This window comes from Mastacembelus armatus, chromosome 10 (genome assembly GCF_900324485.2).
Source record: "Mastacembelus armatus chromosome 10, fMasArm1.2, whole genome shotgun sequence".
NCBI classification, from domain to species: Eukaryota; Metazoa; Chordata; class Actinopteri; order Synbranchiformes; family Mastacembelidae; genus Mastacembelus; species Mastacembelus armatus.
The window spans coordinates 15700684-15716899 of record NC_046642.1 but is presented as its reverse complement, the minus strand read 5'-3'; the positions used below and the strand labels follow the sequence as shown (position 1 = coordinate 15716899).

General features: G+C 38.5%; 1 protein-coding gene across 1 annotated transcript in view; it reads right to left on the bottom strand.

Annotated features, from left to right (window-relative positions):
- Positions 1 to 1836: 1836 nt before the first annotated feature.
- Positions 1837 to 16216, bottom strand: part of LOC113144465 (glutamate receptor 3) — a 74975-nt gene continuing 60595 nt past the window's right edge. The window contains exons 13-16 of the mRNA XM_026330539.1: positions 8906 to 9153; positions 8022 to 8136; positions 3595 to 3842; positions 1837 to 2693 (exon numbers count right to left, since the gene is read on the bottom strand). Of these exons, the coding sequence (XP_026186324.1) occupies positions 3597 to 3842; positions 8022 to 8136; positions 8906 to 9153 (609 nt within the window). The 3' untranslated portion in view covers positions 1837 to 2693; positions 3595 to 3596. The remainder of the gene's footprint in view (positions 2694 to 3594; positions 3843 to 8021; positions 8137 to 8905; positions 9154 to 16216) is intronic.

Genomic DNA, 16216 nt, shown 5'->3' with positions numbered 1-16216 from the left:
AAGTAGTGCAGGCATAACAAACACACACATATATGCTACTAAAAAAGCAAAGGAAAAACAAAAAAGCAATATCCTTTCAAGCTTTGTCAGAAAAGAATTGTTTGGATTGTACAGTAGCATTTCATACAGACAGTCTGTTCCACAGAACTGATGCAGTGAATAAATCCAAAATCACAGTGTCTGAATCCAAACACGAGAGAGGAAAAAATAACCCATATTTTTGTGTTTGGATCTCTGGGTGGAGGGATTTCATTTTACCAAACAATGCAGACCCGGAGACCAGTAAAATGTCTTGGCCCTGTTGAGCATTGTGCTGATTTTCTGTATGTAAGAATTTACACTGTGGGAATAAGCAGGCTTTAAATGATTAACTGTCCCTGTGCTGCTTTTACTTAAGCCAATCCTGATGAAATTACCTCCCTAAAATTTTGTTCCGTGCTTAAAATGTGTGCCGGAATTATAAGCAAAACAGCATGGATGTGCGGTATGCTTTGTAAGAAGTTGGTGGGTATAATAATACATTATTGATTGCATCACAGCACATCTTATAAATACAGAGAGGGAGAAAGATCACATGCCAGATGAAGCTGTCAATCGAGCCCTCAATGGGATGCAAGGCAGGAAAGCGAGAATGAAGCAGGTGGTGCTTACTATTGATCCAAAACATGCACCTTCACTTCCACTGACTAATGGCTCAATATCAGACAAATACAGGAAAAACTCCTCTCTTTGTGCATTTGTCTGCAGGGGGCTGATCAGGCTCCACCAGCACCACACTGGGGTTAAAGCAACCAGTTTGTTTCACCTGAGCTGAGGTGTGGTACTGCAATATATCCCTACAGGTTATATTAAAAAAAAAAAAAAAAAAATCACTCAGCATTTTATTCAACACACAGGTTCATACAGTGATGTGAAATGACATTAACACAGACACACAAACCTTTCTGTACATTTTATTTACAAAATGTATTAAAATTCTCTGTACAGCGCCTCACTAGTGAGGTTCAGCAAATTATGCATGCATCACTTGCTCTTTTATACCCACTACTATGCCTGGCGCTTTTTGTTTTTGCAGAAGGTGTGATGTACAAAAAAGAAAAAAAAAAAAACAGGTAAAGCTGATTTACAAAAGAAAAACCTGGGTTGGATTTCTAATGTTAACCTAAGGACAGTTTGTGAGTAGCAGAGCTCAACTAGCAACACTGATTTCACATGCAGTTTCTTACAAAAAAATAATAAATGGGGGGAAGAGCAGAAACCAATCATTCATTGTATAATATAAATATTCCTTTATCTAAATGTACACATCTTTCTCACTGTGTTCTTTCTTTTTCTTTACATTGTCAGTTTTGTTTTTATATAAAACTATCTGCCCATAGTTTCAGGTGATTAGATAAGTATCTTCCTAAATCCTATGGAATCACAGTCTTTTTGAAAGGAAAGAAATTATCACAGCAATATGGAAATGTGCTAAGCTTCAGGACTCTTCCCGGTATAACCTTGTATAAATCTATTTTCAGTTGTATTCATGTATTTTTCATTTTTATTTACTAAGTGAAGTCACCAAACACTGTAATGTTCATTAAAGGAAATCAAATAAAAAGCTCACCACAGCTCTTTGTAAAATGTGCAATTGTTAAAGAAAATGGTAAGGTAATCCAAAATACTACAGTTTAAAAGCCATTACTGTTATCCTTTAATTGGATTGCAGTTCATCTACAATTAAATTACCCTTTTTATTTGGTTTTACTTTCATGTATAGAAGACTTGAATGACTCTAGACTTCAAGGAAAACAAATGTTCGGAGCTGCAAACTTTAGTGAGTTAATGCTCCTTTGATATTTTTACAAACTGTAAATCACAAACAGATTTTTTTTTTTTTAATTAAGCATGAATACTTTGTTTTACACACTTTTTGTCATACAAAACACACTCGTGGCAGTATTGGAAATGCGAATTATGACCTGGTTCTGTAGTGTGTAAAAGCAAAACAATCATCTTCTCATCTTCATGAGTCCCTTCAAACGTTCAGAAGACAGTGGCAGCAGCACCAGAGTTTAGAGTACAAACATCACACTCATCGTTGTTTAGGGCTAAATGGCATTTTACTCCATTAAGATCAATTTTAAAACAATTATAAAGCCACTATAAGTGACTTATAGCAGTATAAAAGCTATTGTCTAATAACCAGTGGCTTACAGTGCACTGAATTGATCTATTAAACTAATTTAAACACATATAACCAGTGAAAATCTGGCAGCAGAAGGATGAAGAGCAATCTGACCATACTGTTAACAAGAAACTAATTAGTCACTCATCATATAAGATCTGTTGTCTGTCTGGCACTTCAAAATGTGCTTAGGGTTGCAAATGATGGCTTTAGTTCTCTCATTCATTGTGGCATGTAAAATGTATCATATATATACTTTTTAACACCGCACCATTCTTCTGGTTTGTATGAGATTCAAGCAAAAAGCAATATTGTTGTGAGTGAGTTGCATTGATTGGACTCAGAGTTCCATAAGGCACTGAGAGGAGGGAACCGTATCGGCTCTTCCCATGACCAGTCGTGTCGTCATTGCAGATTATCGTTGCAGTGTCCGCCCAAGAGGATTTGGCTTGAAGCTCAATCCCCATGATCCTGTCCTTTCATTGATGTTTAGTCACAGTTGTAAGGGACAATGTTTCCTATCCTGTGTCATACAGAGCAGAATCAAATGTAGATTTATATGATTGCCTGGAAAATTTACATCTTCATATGACTCATGATGGGAATACTGTAAATCTGGGACTGTACGTTTAATAAATAAACTTAAAAATGAATAAGAATCAGTGACTGTGATAATTTTGTTTGACTTAAGTTGAAGGACTGCTGGTCATCCATCTGAATAAAGTGTTTTTAAAACTCTATTGCATTTTTGTGTCATCAGACTAGACAATGTGACGTACATCACATCCCCTTCCTTCAAACCAGTGAGACAAGCAGAGAAAAAAGAAGAAAAAAAAAATACTTTGGCAGAAAATTGTGTGTCAGTAAGAAAGTGAAAAGTTAATTAAGAAAACATGTTTTCAAGGACTTGAAGTTCTGTTTCTCTGTTGTACAATTGTATTTCTGTACACAAACTTGTCAATCTTGTGTTTAACAAGCACACACAGTACATGTGTTGTCAATCCAATTAAGCACATGACAACTTATTTACATTGTACTTTTTAGGGTATGATCCCTTTGTCAGTGCAATGACTTGATCTAAGGAGAGCTTTTTGTTGAATTTCCATATTGAGACAGAAACTGAAATCTACGGGGTTGATATCTCACAGTAAATAGTAAAATCAAAACAAACTGTATGTTACAAATATTAGAGCAAAGTGAGAAAACATGTTTTTTTTTTTTTTAATTTGGGAGACCCTTTAAGGGTCAGGTTAGAGGTTTCAGTGTTAGCCTTCATGTAGCCTGCCCATGAACCTACTGTATATGTCTCATAATTTTGTGTTTGCAAAGTTCTGCATCCAGCATAACAAAATTAAAAAAAATTCACAAGCAGCAGCTACAGAGCAATGTACGGATCATATGTTCAATAAAGAAAAATGACGTACCTCTAGATTTTAACACTCTCAGTTCCATATACGTTGTAGCCTTCTCTATATGTGGCAAAGTTCTGGGTGTTGGTCGGGGGAGCCGGCTTAAAATTCTGGGCATTCTTGGCCAATTTCAGCCGTTTGGTTTCTTGTCGTGATTTATAACAGAACTCTATCAAAGCCACCATCATGGCCAGCCCCAGCCCTCCAACCAGAATATAGAAGACACCAGCCACATTGCTTAGGCTGAGAGCACTTGTCTTGTCCTGGGGGAAAGTGAATAACATAGTTAAGAGCTCTGCAGTGGAGCAAGGGCAGCAGAGCAAAATGCATCCTGTATTCCTTAACTGAGCCTATACATAACCTTGACTTTCAAGAGTAAAACTGCTTTAGTAAATCATCACAGTCTATCTTACTGATGCTATCGATAGCAGGTTGTGAACACTAACTGCTACAAACTACAGAAATTGAAGTTGTAATAAGCTGCTAACGGCTATATTTTTGACTAAACTGATTTTCCTATGGTTAGAAGGAACTTCAGACTGTCATAGTCAAACCATTCTCCAGTAAGGAGAAAGAAGCCAACTCTTAATGTGCTAACTGCTGGTGAATGCAGAGCTTTCCCTTTCGTAACACTTCATATGTGTAAAAGGCTTCTGCTCTTGACCATGTTAGGAAGCTGGTCAGTATCGCATAGGTCAACAGCCCTGAAAATCCCTGACTTTTTTAATCCTCTTGGTGACATGTAGGTATAACTCTTATGGCAACACTCTCATACAGTACAGTCAAATTCATAGTAGATGAATGATAGCTCCATTAAAATTAAGAAAAAAAAAACAACACCAAAATCTCAAACCATTTTGCTGCTGTTTACGTACCAAACACAGTCATTAAAAATTTGTTCATCAGAGTTTTACTATTTGCAGTTTAACCCTATGAGTGTGGTGCTATTATAAAGCTACCTAGCAACCCTAAACTGAGGCTTTACGTATATCTCAGAGGGTTAAATAGTGGGTTTATTACATTCTCCAACTTCTTGTGATGTGTAAACAGGGCCTTTAAACACAACTCTGAGCAGACGCAAGATTTAGAGGACACCCTATGGTGCTCTTACTGCACAGAGAAGTTAAAATTTCAGTAACGCATCACAAGAAAAGGCTTTGGTTGTTCATCACACCACAGGGGGCCAGAGAATCTAATAGACACATCTTAATGCAAACTAGTAATAACACAAATAAATCAAATTTTCATTAACAGTTTGGTAAATAGAAAAAGCAGCATAATGGTCAAAGTATCATGAATGTCAAGAGTGAAAATGAGCAAAAATAGCATTTTAACAACAACTGTTAGAACTGCTATGATTCAATTGAAATAGTGTATCTGAAAGGCGCTTTCCCCACATCATTATCATTACAGTTTTCAGTAAAAGAGAGAGTGTCTACATTTCATTTACTGCATCAAAAAGTCTAATTTCTGTCATAAAAGAAAAGAAAAAACATTGGGGAAGCAGTGCCTTGTGTTAAAACCACATCTGAACTGTGTTACAGTTTGTGGCCCAAAAACTGAAACACTAAAAAAAATTATGTGTAGCAAATAAACAAAATGTGCACTAAATATGTCAGAGAGGTTTTGTCTTGCATATGAACAGTACGTCAAAATGCAATTTGGAATCAGTACAAAAGACCTGCAGCGACTGACCTTACTTCCAGAGTCCTTGGTTCCACATTCACCCTTATCGTACCACCATTTGTTTTTCAGCTTGTCTAAGATGCCTTGTTCACTGAGTTTCAATACTGCAAGGTTTACAGGAGTTCTTCACGTGGGAAATAACATAAATAACATTATATTATGTTATTTTATGTTATTCAACTTTTAAACTACTACATACTTTACAAAGCGATAAAGCAGGGCTCCTGGCTATGTTGACATCACAGAGAGCAGGCAGTCTACCTATTACCTTAATAACCCCTAGTCTAAAGCCAGGACCTACCAATATCGCTTTGAGTAATCGGCAGATGCTGTTAGCAGGGCGACAAGCAGGTACTAAAAGTACAATCTGCAAGTCTATGAGTATCAAAAAGCACCAGGTTACATGTAAACCAGTTTGGGGGTTGGTACTGGATTATTTGGGCTTTCTGATCAGTGTTTAACAACTTCAGTCAAATAGCAAACAGAAAAGTGATAGACACTGTTTTTGCCTATCATCTAAATCATGTGATGGCCAATGCTTCAGTCACTACAGTGACACCAGTTCTGGAGGTATTTCAACCAATTTAAGACTCAAGAAACTATGTCCCAAAAGTGAAAGCTTAATAAATTCTTGTGTATTCTATCCCGACATATCACTAAGGAAACCTTATCTCCCAATTACGCCAGATTAGTTTCAGATGAATGTGTCCTAACCAAACTGCACAGGGCTGCAGCACTAAGCTCTAAGATATTAGTGGAATAATTCATAATCATACTCGCCTGTTGCTGTATAATCTAATGTTTGACAAAGCTGTTTCTTACTGTTTGATATCTCTAGGACTTACAATGTGATGTCAAAATACTGCATGTCAGCATGAACTAACATCATATTCTATGGCATGAAATTACTTTTAGAAAACAAAAACTTGGAAAAATGGATACATTTTGTTCTCAGTGTATCATAGTGGATCATCAGTGCTTCATGTGTATCTCTCTGTAAAAGTGAAAACAAATTGGAAGGAAAGAAAAATAGTGCATCAATAAATGAGTGACCTGACAACTCCCTGGGAATAATGTCACTCAAGGGGATCCATGCGATGCATAATGCACTGAGAGAAGATTACACCACTCTATATCCCTCATAGCAACCTGGAGAAACAGGGTGTGAGGACCAGACCGTTGTCTTGGTTTGGAGAGACATTGATTAACAATGCAATTACCCTGTAACATGCTCTGTGTCTGAAACTCAATCTGGGTTGCAGTATGTTGTCCCTGAAGGCAGGAAAGATATGTGTTAACTGTGTGTGAGTGGGTGTGCTTGCAGCTCTGTGCATGATTATGTGCAGCACCTGATGTCTGTTGGAACATGGAGCTGTGAGCGGGACAGGGTCAAGCACTATTTGGAACAGAGTGCTCCAGGCTGTTTTATTCTAATCAGGCCTTTTCACTGAGTCCTGGAGAGCCAAAACAAGCCAGGAAAATCACAGGCAGTACACACCTTTGCATAATAAAAAAATCAATGACAATGCAAGAGACAGATGCTTTCAAATGGCTCCTGAGTGTGCTCTCAGTTGTACCGAGAGGCTTCCTGAGCTCACTGACTGTAGAACATAGCAATGCTATCAATTCAAACATTGGAAAAGGTGACATAAAAATCCTTTTCTGAAATGGACCACAGGCAGTGAGTAATACAGTACATAATTTTATCTGTGGCTCCTGCAGTCTATTGTGGTGATGTTCATTGTTGTCCAGTCCAAACCGTGACAAATTACTTTAAGGGTGTAATGACACAATTTGCAGTCCATAGGACTCTAGCCAATTACCTGACCAATATCATCACATGTGTGTTAATGGTGTCATTTGTCAGTGAATTGACCTGCACTGAAAACAATATAATGCTACTCCCTTATATATAATTTAGTGAAAATAGCTCAATGCTTCATGGCACATAATCTAAGTAGAGCTGCACTAAGTCGTCACAGGTGAGTGGGGTTTCACACATTGCACCATTAGTGCCCATAATGGAAAAATCATTCATCATTAATGAGTTAAGGTAGGAACTGTGTGTAGTGGAATCAAAGCACGGGTGTTCTTTAGTTTAATTAGAATTCTCATGTTTGCCTGCAGTGCTTAGTCCCCACAAGACGGTGGTGTGGCTTCCCTGTCGGCCTCGGCTGAGCAGCAATGTTGAGGTTTTTGTAGTTAAGGAGAAATTATCACGTTGGCTCTAGAGCTCATGGGCTCTGGGCCTGTGTCAGCTGTGAAGCAGCTGTGTGGTTAGGTACTGCAAAGCCATCTTGTACAGGATTAGCAAATTTCACCTTCATAAGGGAAGGCTGGAGGTTATGGCCTTTTCAATGCAGAAACAGTCTCTGGCAAACTTTGTTGAATTCTATGTTACAAGTGTTTTAATTCACAGACGTGTAAGGAGGGGTAAATAAAGCTTAGCCTTTCACAACTGCAGGACAGCTTAACACGGTGACAAAGAAAACTATCTTAATTTTTACTGGCACAGATTGTATGTCTAAGAACAGTTATCAGAGGTAATATTTTTCTGTGGGGTAAGCAAGGGCTCCTTGGTTTGATCTGAGCTGTTAAAGCCACTGGTCAGACAATCAGCTAAGTTGGTAATCTGCTGTGGGGCAGCAGCATGTTGACTGGGGCAAACAGTTGCTTTGGATATGGTTGGGTTGGTCTAACAGCCTTGCCGATTACTCTGCACTATGGTACCCGATTGTGGTGACATCGAGGCTGACCTTGGAGTCACCTCCCCCGCTGCCGCACTCTCCCTTGTCGTACCACCATTTGTTTTTCAATTTGTCCAAGAGGCCTTGCTCATTCAGTTTTAAAACTGCCAGGTTAACAGCATTTCTTGAAACGATAAAACATAACTTGTAAGAAAATGCACAGGTCTGTGAGAAATCTAATGCAAAATAATTGTACCAAGCATCATAATGATAGGTAATGGTAGAGAGACTACCAGAGAAGGGGCTTATGCACAGAATACTATCTGTTTATCAAAATGGTCTAAGAAAGGACAAATTGTTTAAGAATTTAAGGAATATAGGGAGATAAGTAAGACTCATATAAGGTAAAGAAAGTGTTAAATCTTGGAAAAGGTGGCAAGAAGGGTTACGTAGTATAGAACTGAAGTGTGCGGGATGGGGACACTTGTCATTGAGAAGAAAAGTAACAACAACAAACATCATGCAATTAACATTCGTCACAAGTGACAGCGCAGCTTTTAAAAGCTAAATTGAAAAACCATTGAAGTGTTAAATTAAAAGTGACAACACAACAGTCAGGTAGGACAGCACACAGGACAGAAGGAGAGATCGAAGGAGAGAGAAAAGCAACAGTAAGAAAGACATAAATATGAAATGGTTGTTAGCTTAAGCCTTATTATCTGGATATTACCTTCTATTATAAAATAGCATCACTTTTAACACATATAAAAATATTGAAACAACATTATCAATTTAAAACCTTTTCATTGAAAAGCATACTACCGTTACCTCTGTTTCCATAAAAAAAAAGAAAAAAAAAAAACAAGAGGAAGAAAAGAATGACAACAGGGGGACATCAGGGTAGGTGGAATACTATAACAACATGGAAGATATTGTTATATTATTCCACCCACCTTAATGCTGAGCCTTTGGGCGTCGCCACACCGTAGCCTTTCGAGTCGAGGTTCCCGCCCACTTTCATGGTGTCACATGGCTTCCGCTGCTCGATGTACTCGTTCATGGTGGACTCCAGGAGAAAGGCAAACTTGCCCTTCGACTTTCGTACCCGGGCTACGCCATCGGGTGTGGTCTTAACAAACACTGAGGGTTCAGCAGATTTCATGTATGACCACATCTTCTCATACACTGCTATTTTGGATCGCTGTGCAGAGGAGAAAAGGAGAGAAGTAGTTTAGAAACCCAAACATCATATTAGTGTAATGGATTTTGTAGGATTGTTGTGCTTAATGATCACTTAAATTTAAACTGGCATTTTGAAGTATTTATAGACATCGTGGAAAGCGGCAGTATGATATCTTTAAATACTTCTACAAAATGTAGTGTATGGGCTTTCACACAATCATGAAGCACAAGAACATACAAAATCCATTTTTTCATCAGCATAAAAGCAATCATCAAATATTATGTTGCAGTTTAAGGCTCAAATTCACTGTGAATGAGGATCACACATCAGCGGTACACTAAGTAATGTCATGCAAAATAGAGTTTCTGTGGAAATACTGATATTTGTGGGCTTGATTACACAAAAATTGGTTCAGTAATTAAACTTTTATGACAGTGAATTCCAGGTAATGATGACTTATGAGAAAACTTGCAAAACATTTGGATAAATCTTTTGAAAATCAAGTCTCTGTGGATTTAAGCTTTAGTTTATAGTCCTAATTTAACTTGTACAACTTATTCCAGTCAGTCTTTTCAACTACATTGTCCTTAATGTATCTCAACTGTGACTCAGAGGGGATATGCAGAAGAAGCAAGAGGAGGGAACAAGCGGGTTACACAGACACACAAGGCAACTCATCAGAAAGTGACACAGATGAGCATTTTCCCAGCGCCTAGGGTCAGGCTTAGCAAGCCTGTAAAATCTGTGGGAGTTGAGCGCTATCTATAATAAGCATCAATTAAATTATTCAATGCCGCTGGATTTATTTTGGCGTAGGCATTTCACACTTTGAACAGATCTTGGTCCAAGCAGTGATGAGCCAGTTCCCGAGTGGCACTGTGTGTGTACTGAAGACTGGATTCCACATAAAAAACATATTTTCTTTTAGTAAAGGCCAGGGAAGGATGAAGGGGGGGTGGATGGTTTTCAAAAACTGGCTGAATCAAAAGATTCACTATCAACCAAAGGGCTTGTGTATGGAATATGGACAATCTGTTGATATACCAACATCTGTCAGCGATACTTCACTGTGGTGTTTTTTTTAACCTCACAAGTCATGCAGTAATAGTGCTGAGATTATTGGTTCATTAGAAACATCTTTGATGTTGGTGTTGAACTTTTGATCATTCAAATACGTGTTTAAGTGATTTATTTATTATTTAACCAAGAATCTATATCTTTCTGAGTACCATAGCTGTGCTTTGAGCTAACTGCTAACATAAGCATGTGTTGCAGGTAGAATTTACCATCTTAGGGTGCCATTTATTTGACAAGTATTATTTCATAAAGCAAAGTACTGAACAAAATAAAAACCTGACCCAAGCATTTGGGATCTGTGGTTCATATGTTTTAGAAATGTAACAGCAAATTGAAGCAATCAGACATTTTATAAGACAAAATGTGGCAGACTAAAAAAATGGTGAATGGATGTAATGTAAATGTAAATAATGTATAATGTAAATATTAGCTGGAGTTACAGGTCATAGAGTCAATTAGGAGTAAAGTAAAAAAAAAAAAAACCTCATGTATAGTGCAGCACTATAATTTAAAGTCAAAGACAAAGTACACAAAGTACAGACCAGCACAGACTGAGATACGTGGCTTTGAGTGTTCCAACATCAGTATACAGACTCATCACTGGCCTGAACTGGTAAAAGCCTATCCATCTCTAATGCATTTCTATTAATAAACTAAAGCATTAACCTTGACCTAATGAAAGTGCTTTACTGGCTTTATGTAATCATATACAATTTGTTGGTAGGCATCTGTCATACAGCATCAGGCAAAGGGTGAGGATAAAATGAGACAGCAACATAACACAAATTAAAAAGCCTGTATGATAAATGTTCCCTGCTCAGATGAAAACCCTTGAAGTTGGGATGATGGCTGTTCTATTTTAATGCAAATGGTATGGGAGGGTCAACAGTTGGAAATAGATGTGATGTTTTTCGTTGACAATCTTCTTAAATGTGTTCAATTTGCATGTGTCAGACTTCATGGACAGGACACTAGTTTGGAGGACAATTTCCCCAAAGGCCTAGGGCTCATCTGCTCAGCAGTAGGAAAGCTCCAGACACCACCTCAAATGAAGAGAAAAGAATGGATCTGGGCATTGATTACTGACGACAGAGTGTGCTCTCTCAGTGCTTTATGAAGTCAATTCATCAATAACAGAGCATGGGACGAAGTGTGATAACCGATTCCACTGCAGCTAAAGTCATCAGCAAGATGCTTATAACATATTCTAATAGAGTGAAGGAATAACAAACAAGAAACAGTGAGAAAGCCCAGCAGGAAAATAAAAAAATATATATATTTGATTACTGATTGCTGGAACACAAACCTGCATACTCACAGAACCAAGGACACACACACACACGCACACACACATTGAACACACTGTAACGTAGTGAAAGTCTACTCTCATCTCCTTTAAAATGTAATCATTCACATTCTGGTCTCTGGTGGTCATTTAAATTTAATTAGGGAAAATTGACTGCAAAAGTCCATCATCAATGAACAGCCAATTTGTTGAGCAATTATACACTGCCATAAATACAGCATTATACATGTGGCTCTCCTTCACACTGTATAATAGCCCTCTTACAACAGACCATTGTATTCAAAATGAGCTTCCAACTAATTAACAAGGAGGTGCTATATTTGATAGCTATTGTATAAAGTAAAAAGACACACAACTCTATGTTGGGTAACTTGCAAATGCCATAACCTTCCTCTTCTAAATATCTTCAAATTATAGTCTACTAAAGCAATCATAATGCTGTTCTATTTGTAATGTAAAGCACCTAAATAGTCAATTGCCAGCCAACCCTCCTACTTAGGCAACTTGGTTACATCATCTGTGTAGGTGTACCTGCAAACTGTCTGAAGCAGCGAGCGCCCTGCTGTATGCACTAGCCTATGTGTTTTCCATTATATATGTTTCCCATTCTCTATACCGCTTATTGCTATCAAAGGTTGCACGGGGGCTGGAGCCAATTCCAGCTGACTCAGAAGAGAGGTGGACTACACCCTGGCCAGTCTGTCACAGATATGACACATAGAGACAGACAACCACACCGTATATTTTTAATACGTTCTTTTAAAATTGTCATTTACATTTTACTTCAATGTGTTTAAACCTGAGATAAGTGAATAATAGATAATCTGGAGCAGCTTGAATAGGCTATGAGCACACATCTTCAAGATGACCCAGCAAACTTGTCAACAACGAGCTGCATAGTGACATACAAAAGCAAATCTGTCTGAGTTTGTCACTAACTCGTGAGGAAAATATATGTATTTTTAGTTGCTACAGAAAATGTGCCATTATGTTCACTACCTAGCTGCTAATTTTGTCACTGCCATTTGATTCTGTGGCTCTGATTCTTGCTGAAAACAGCTACCTGTGGTTGAAAACAACATTATGAGTCAGGGGAGATGTCAGTTGCCAGTTACTAATATGCTAATGGTTGTTGCCTTAAAATACATACCAAACCACAAACAAACACAAACTCTCAACTTGTAATTTCTTTTAGCCTTACCTGTCCTGAATACAATAAATCCATATACTAAGAATGAATATACAGGTTTCTATGTTTTGAGGATAATATTATTTATCCACCGTGATATAGTTATCTACAATAGATTTACTTAAACAGCAGTGTTTTGATGTAAACTGAACAAGAGAAATATTTAACTTTAGACGAGGGGCAAACAGTTTTTGCTAGGGGGCCACATTTGGCCAATTGCCCACTGTTTGGTTGCTGTTTCCTTAAGGGAATACATGCAACCTCTGGCAAACAGGCAATTACTATATAATGTAAAGTTGAAATGCTTATTCACCATAAATAATTATTTCATGATACCCTAAAGTGGACAGAAGGAGACAGACAAGAGGGATTTGCTTTTCAGTAATTGCAAAGATCATTAGTAAATCAATCGTTTGGAGATTTTGTTATTCCAGAAATCTCCAGCAACATCATTAAAATGTCTGAGAAGGGACAAGTGATTAAAGTCCAAAGTCAAAGAAATTGCCCTCTCCATTCTAAATAACCACTTAATCTGTATTGATTCAGAGTTACGCAGCATTTCCAGACCTCTGTCCACTGCCCTTCGAACTGCAGCCTGTTTTTTATTCTTCCTTTGGCGTCTCAGGCTGCTTTCATTATGGCCTCACCCACATATGCGGCACTGCTTGTGTATCAAAATGCCATCTCCAAACACCCACCACTACATTTCCGTCTGCTTTACTTCACTTCCATTTTGTTTGTGGACATCACCACTTTCCCCCAATATCCTGTATGCCAGGACTACCTGTATCTCAAGTATGCAGATATGAAAGTTGAAGCTGTGCTGGTGTACTTTGTCATTGAAGTGCCACATGGTACACCCTGAATACCAATTGCTCATCTTTGATGTGTTGCTGGACTCCAGTAGCTCCAGTCGTGCCTGGTGTTGCTGCTCATCTAAAGATCGACAAAGCCCTGCGAGGACGGCGCCTTCTCTCAGAGGTTATGCCCATCTCGCACTAGTCTATCATCCCTTTTGTCAGCTTTCTCTTTTTTGCAAACAGGCTCTAATCTTTGTTGGAGCCTCCCTTTCAGTCAGCACAGTATTGAAACAGAAAGTGACAAGAGCTCAGGGAGTTAACGTTGTGCTGCACATGGTTGCAGGACAATCTGCAGATTTCTTGTATTAATCTCCTTGCCAGCTCTTCTTCACACATCCCTTACCTTATATAGGTCTGTTCTGCAAAAAAAATCTATTTATTAAACATTGTGCTGGACCATGCAGAAGCTATAGCATCTGTGCCACAATAGCTGAGATGTGAAATTGATTTTCATGGTTAGTAAAATGCATTGGTGACTGCACTTGAGCTGTTGTTCCCATCTCCACCACACCTGCAGATCAGTAAGATGAATGATGTTTGCTGTTAAGGCTTTGGGTAATGTGTAATCTTTTGAGGCGAACAGAAAACAATGCTGTGGTCTCATTTCTCTGCGCAATTATCATTCTTTCATTGTTACGATGTTAAATGAGGTGCAAGAAGGGACAGCAGTGTGGTTGTCTTTGATGGTCTCACCCCAGTCTTTACACGTAATTAAACAGCCACATCAGCCCATTTTATCATCTCAGCCATTATTACAACCCAGCTTCTCCTTCAATGTACATTTCAAAATGTAACTGAGCCAAGCCTTTTGATGGAATAAAACCTCATCAAGAGGATAAACATGGCCTCGCTGGTACAACTCATCATTTTCTAATCATCAAAAACACAAATATTCAACTGACTGCATGAAAAGATCCATGACAGGAATTAAAATGATGAAACAAACCACAGTGGCGCAATGGCGCATGACAGCTGCTATGTTGAGGAAGAGCAACACAAAGCTTGAAGCTATCCCACATTGTCTTCAAGGTAAAGCAACAGACAAGCTGGAGACAGAGGAGAAGAGGGTGCCCAAAAAGCAGGGTAGTTCGGGGAAGAGGAGCCAAGAGTGGGCAGAACAGCAGTGCCAAGCGCCTAAAGCCATTCAGGCTTCCGCCGGGCACGTCAACGAGCTCCCAGGCCAGCTGTCCTAGTTGGTTGTGAGAAGGGGCTTTCTGAGGGATCTGCTCAAACACCACTCTCTTTGAAAATTCCTCCACAGCTTCTGATTCCCATCACCAAAAGAAGACACATATGGTGATGTTGAGTACTGTCACGGCATTAAAGCACATACCCAAACTGTCAGTTTTTCTTAGCAGTTAAAACAACAAAAGACAACGAGATATAACTTATTTGAAAACCACCAAAACGTCGGGTTTGCTGTTCATAATTACAAGTTATATTCCTCATACTGTATCTTATGTTTTGTGGCTTAGAAAGGGAAAAAATATTTAGCACATGTACACCACTACAGCACTACTGAGCTTGTGCTTCTTGTCAGGTTGCTTTGTAAAATAAACCAGGTGAAATCATCAAAAATTAAAGGAGGTCAGAGATGATGACATATGTCTTGTTTGAAACATTGGACTTGATTTAAAATTTCCAGCTGGCTGATGCCGTATGGGTCTAATTAATCCTGAATGTATTTCCTGAAAAACAGGTCTGAAATAGAACTAGCACTCCTATTAATCAGTGTGTCCCCTCCCCCCCACCCATGTCAGCCCGCTACAGCTTTAATTAAAAGTCCCTTGGAATAGCGGTTCACACATGTCATTTCCTATTTGAAGACTTGGGATGTAACCAGGGCACTAGTTATACAGAATACAGGAATACTGCCACTCCCTGACCACCTCTAGATTGTTGTCCGTTGTCAGGCTGAAAACATAATCTGTAATTGGCATCCATCATGTCTGTGACAAACGCACTTGGATACTGTATACACACCTGTGAAGCATCTCCGATGAAAGGAAACGTGATGGGAGGATTTGTGAGGTGTTACGTTTGAGAATTAAGTGTTGCTGTCACTCATGTTTTCCAGGATATATTATATTCTCAGTATACAGTCTCTCACAACCAGCTCCCGAGAGTTTTTAGACTTAACAGAAGGAATTTAAAAATGAAGCTTTGAAGACACTATCTTGTCTTTCCTTTGTCTGAAAAAGCATGGATTTGATTTTGCATTTTGTTGTTCTCAGAAATTCAACACAGGGGTAATACAAATGAATTGCGCTTTCTGCCAACAGGCTGCAGCTGTGAAACATATGAATTGTTTCTTTCCTGCTGATGAGTAATGAGGGAGCGTGAGATAAAAGACTGTCATGATGCTTTTTTCGTCATCGCGGAGTGCTGTTTAATTATTTATTTGTTTTTTTCAACATATTGCTGTGAAAATGTGAAGGTTTGGACTGCCAGGGTACAAGGTAAGCCATGTATGGATTACACAGAAAAATCGTTGATAAAGCTCAAAAACATGCAGTGCTCTTAAACTCCTGCATTTGCTTGCCATTCAGAGACTAATATACCTTTACTTGCAATTTTAGTTAATTTATCACTTAATTGCCAAGCTACTCCCTCATGCCGGCGGTCATATTGCTTATTCCACCTGAGCCG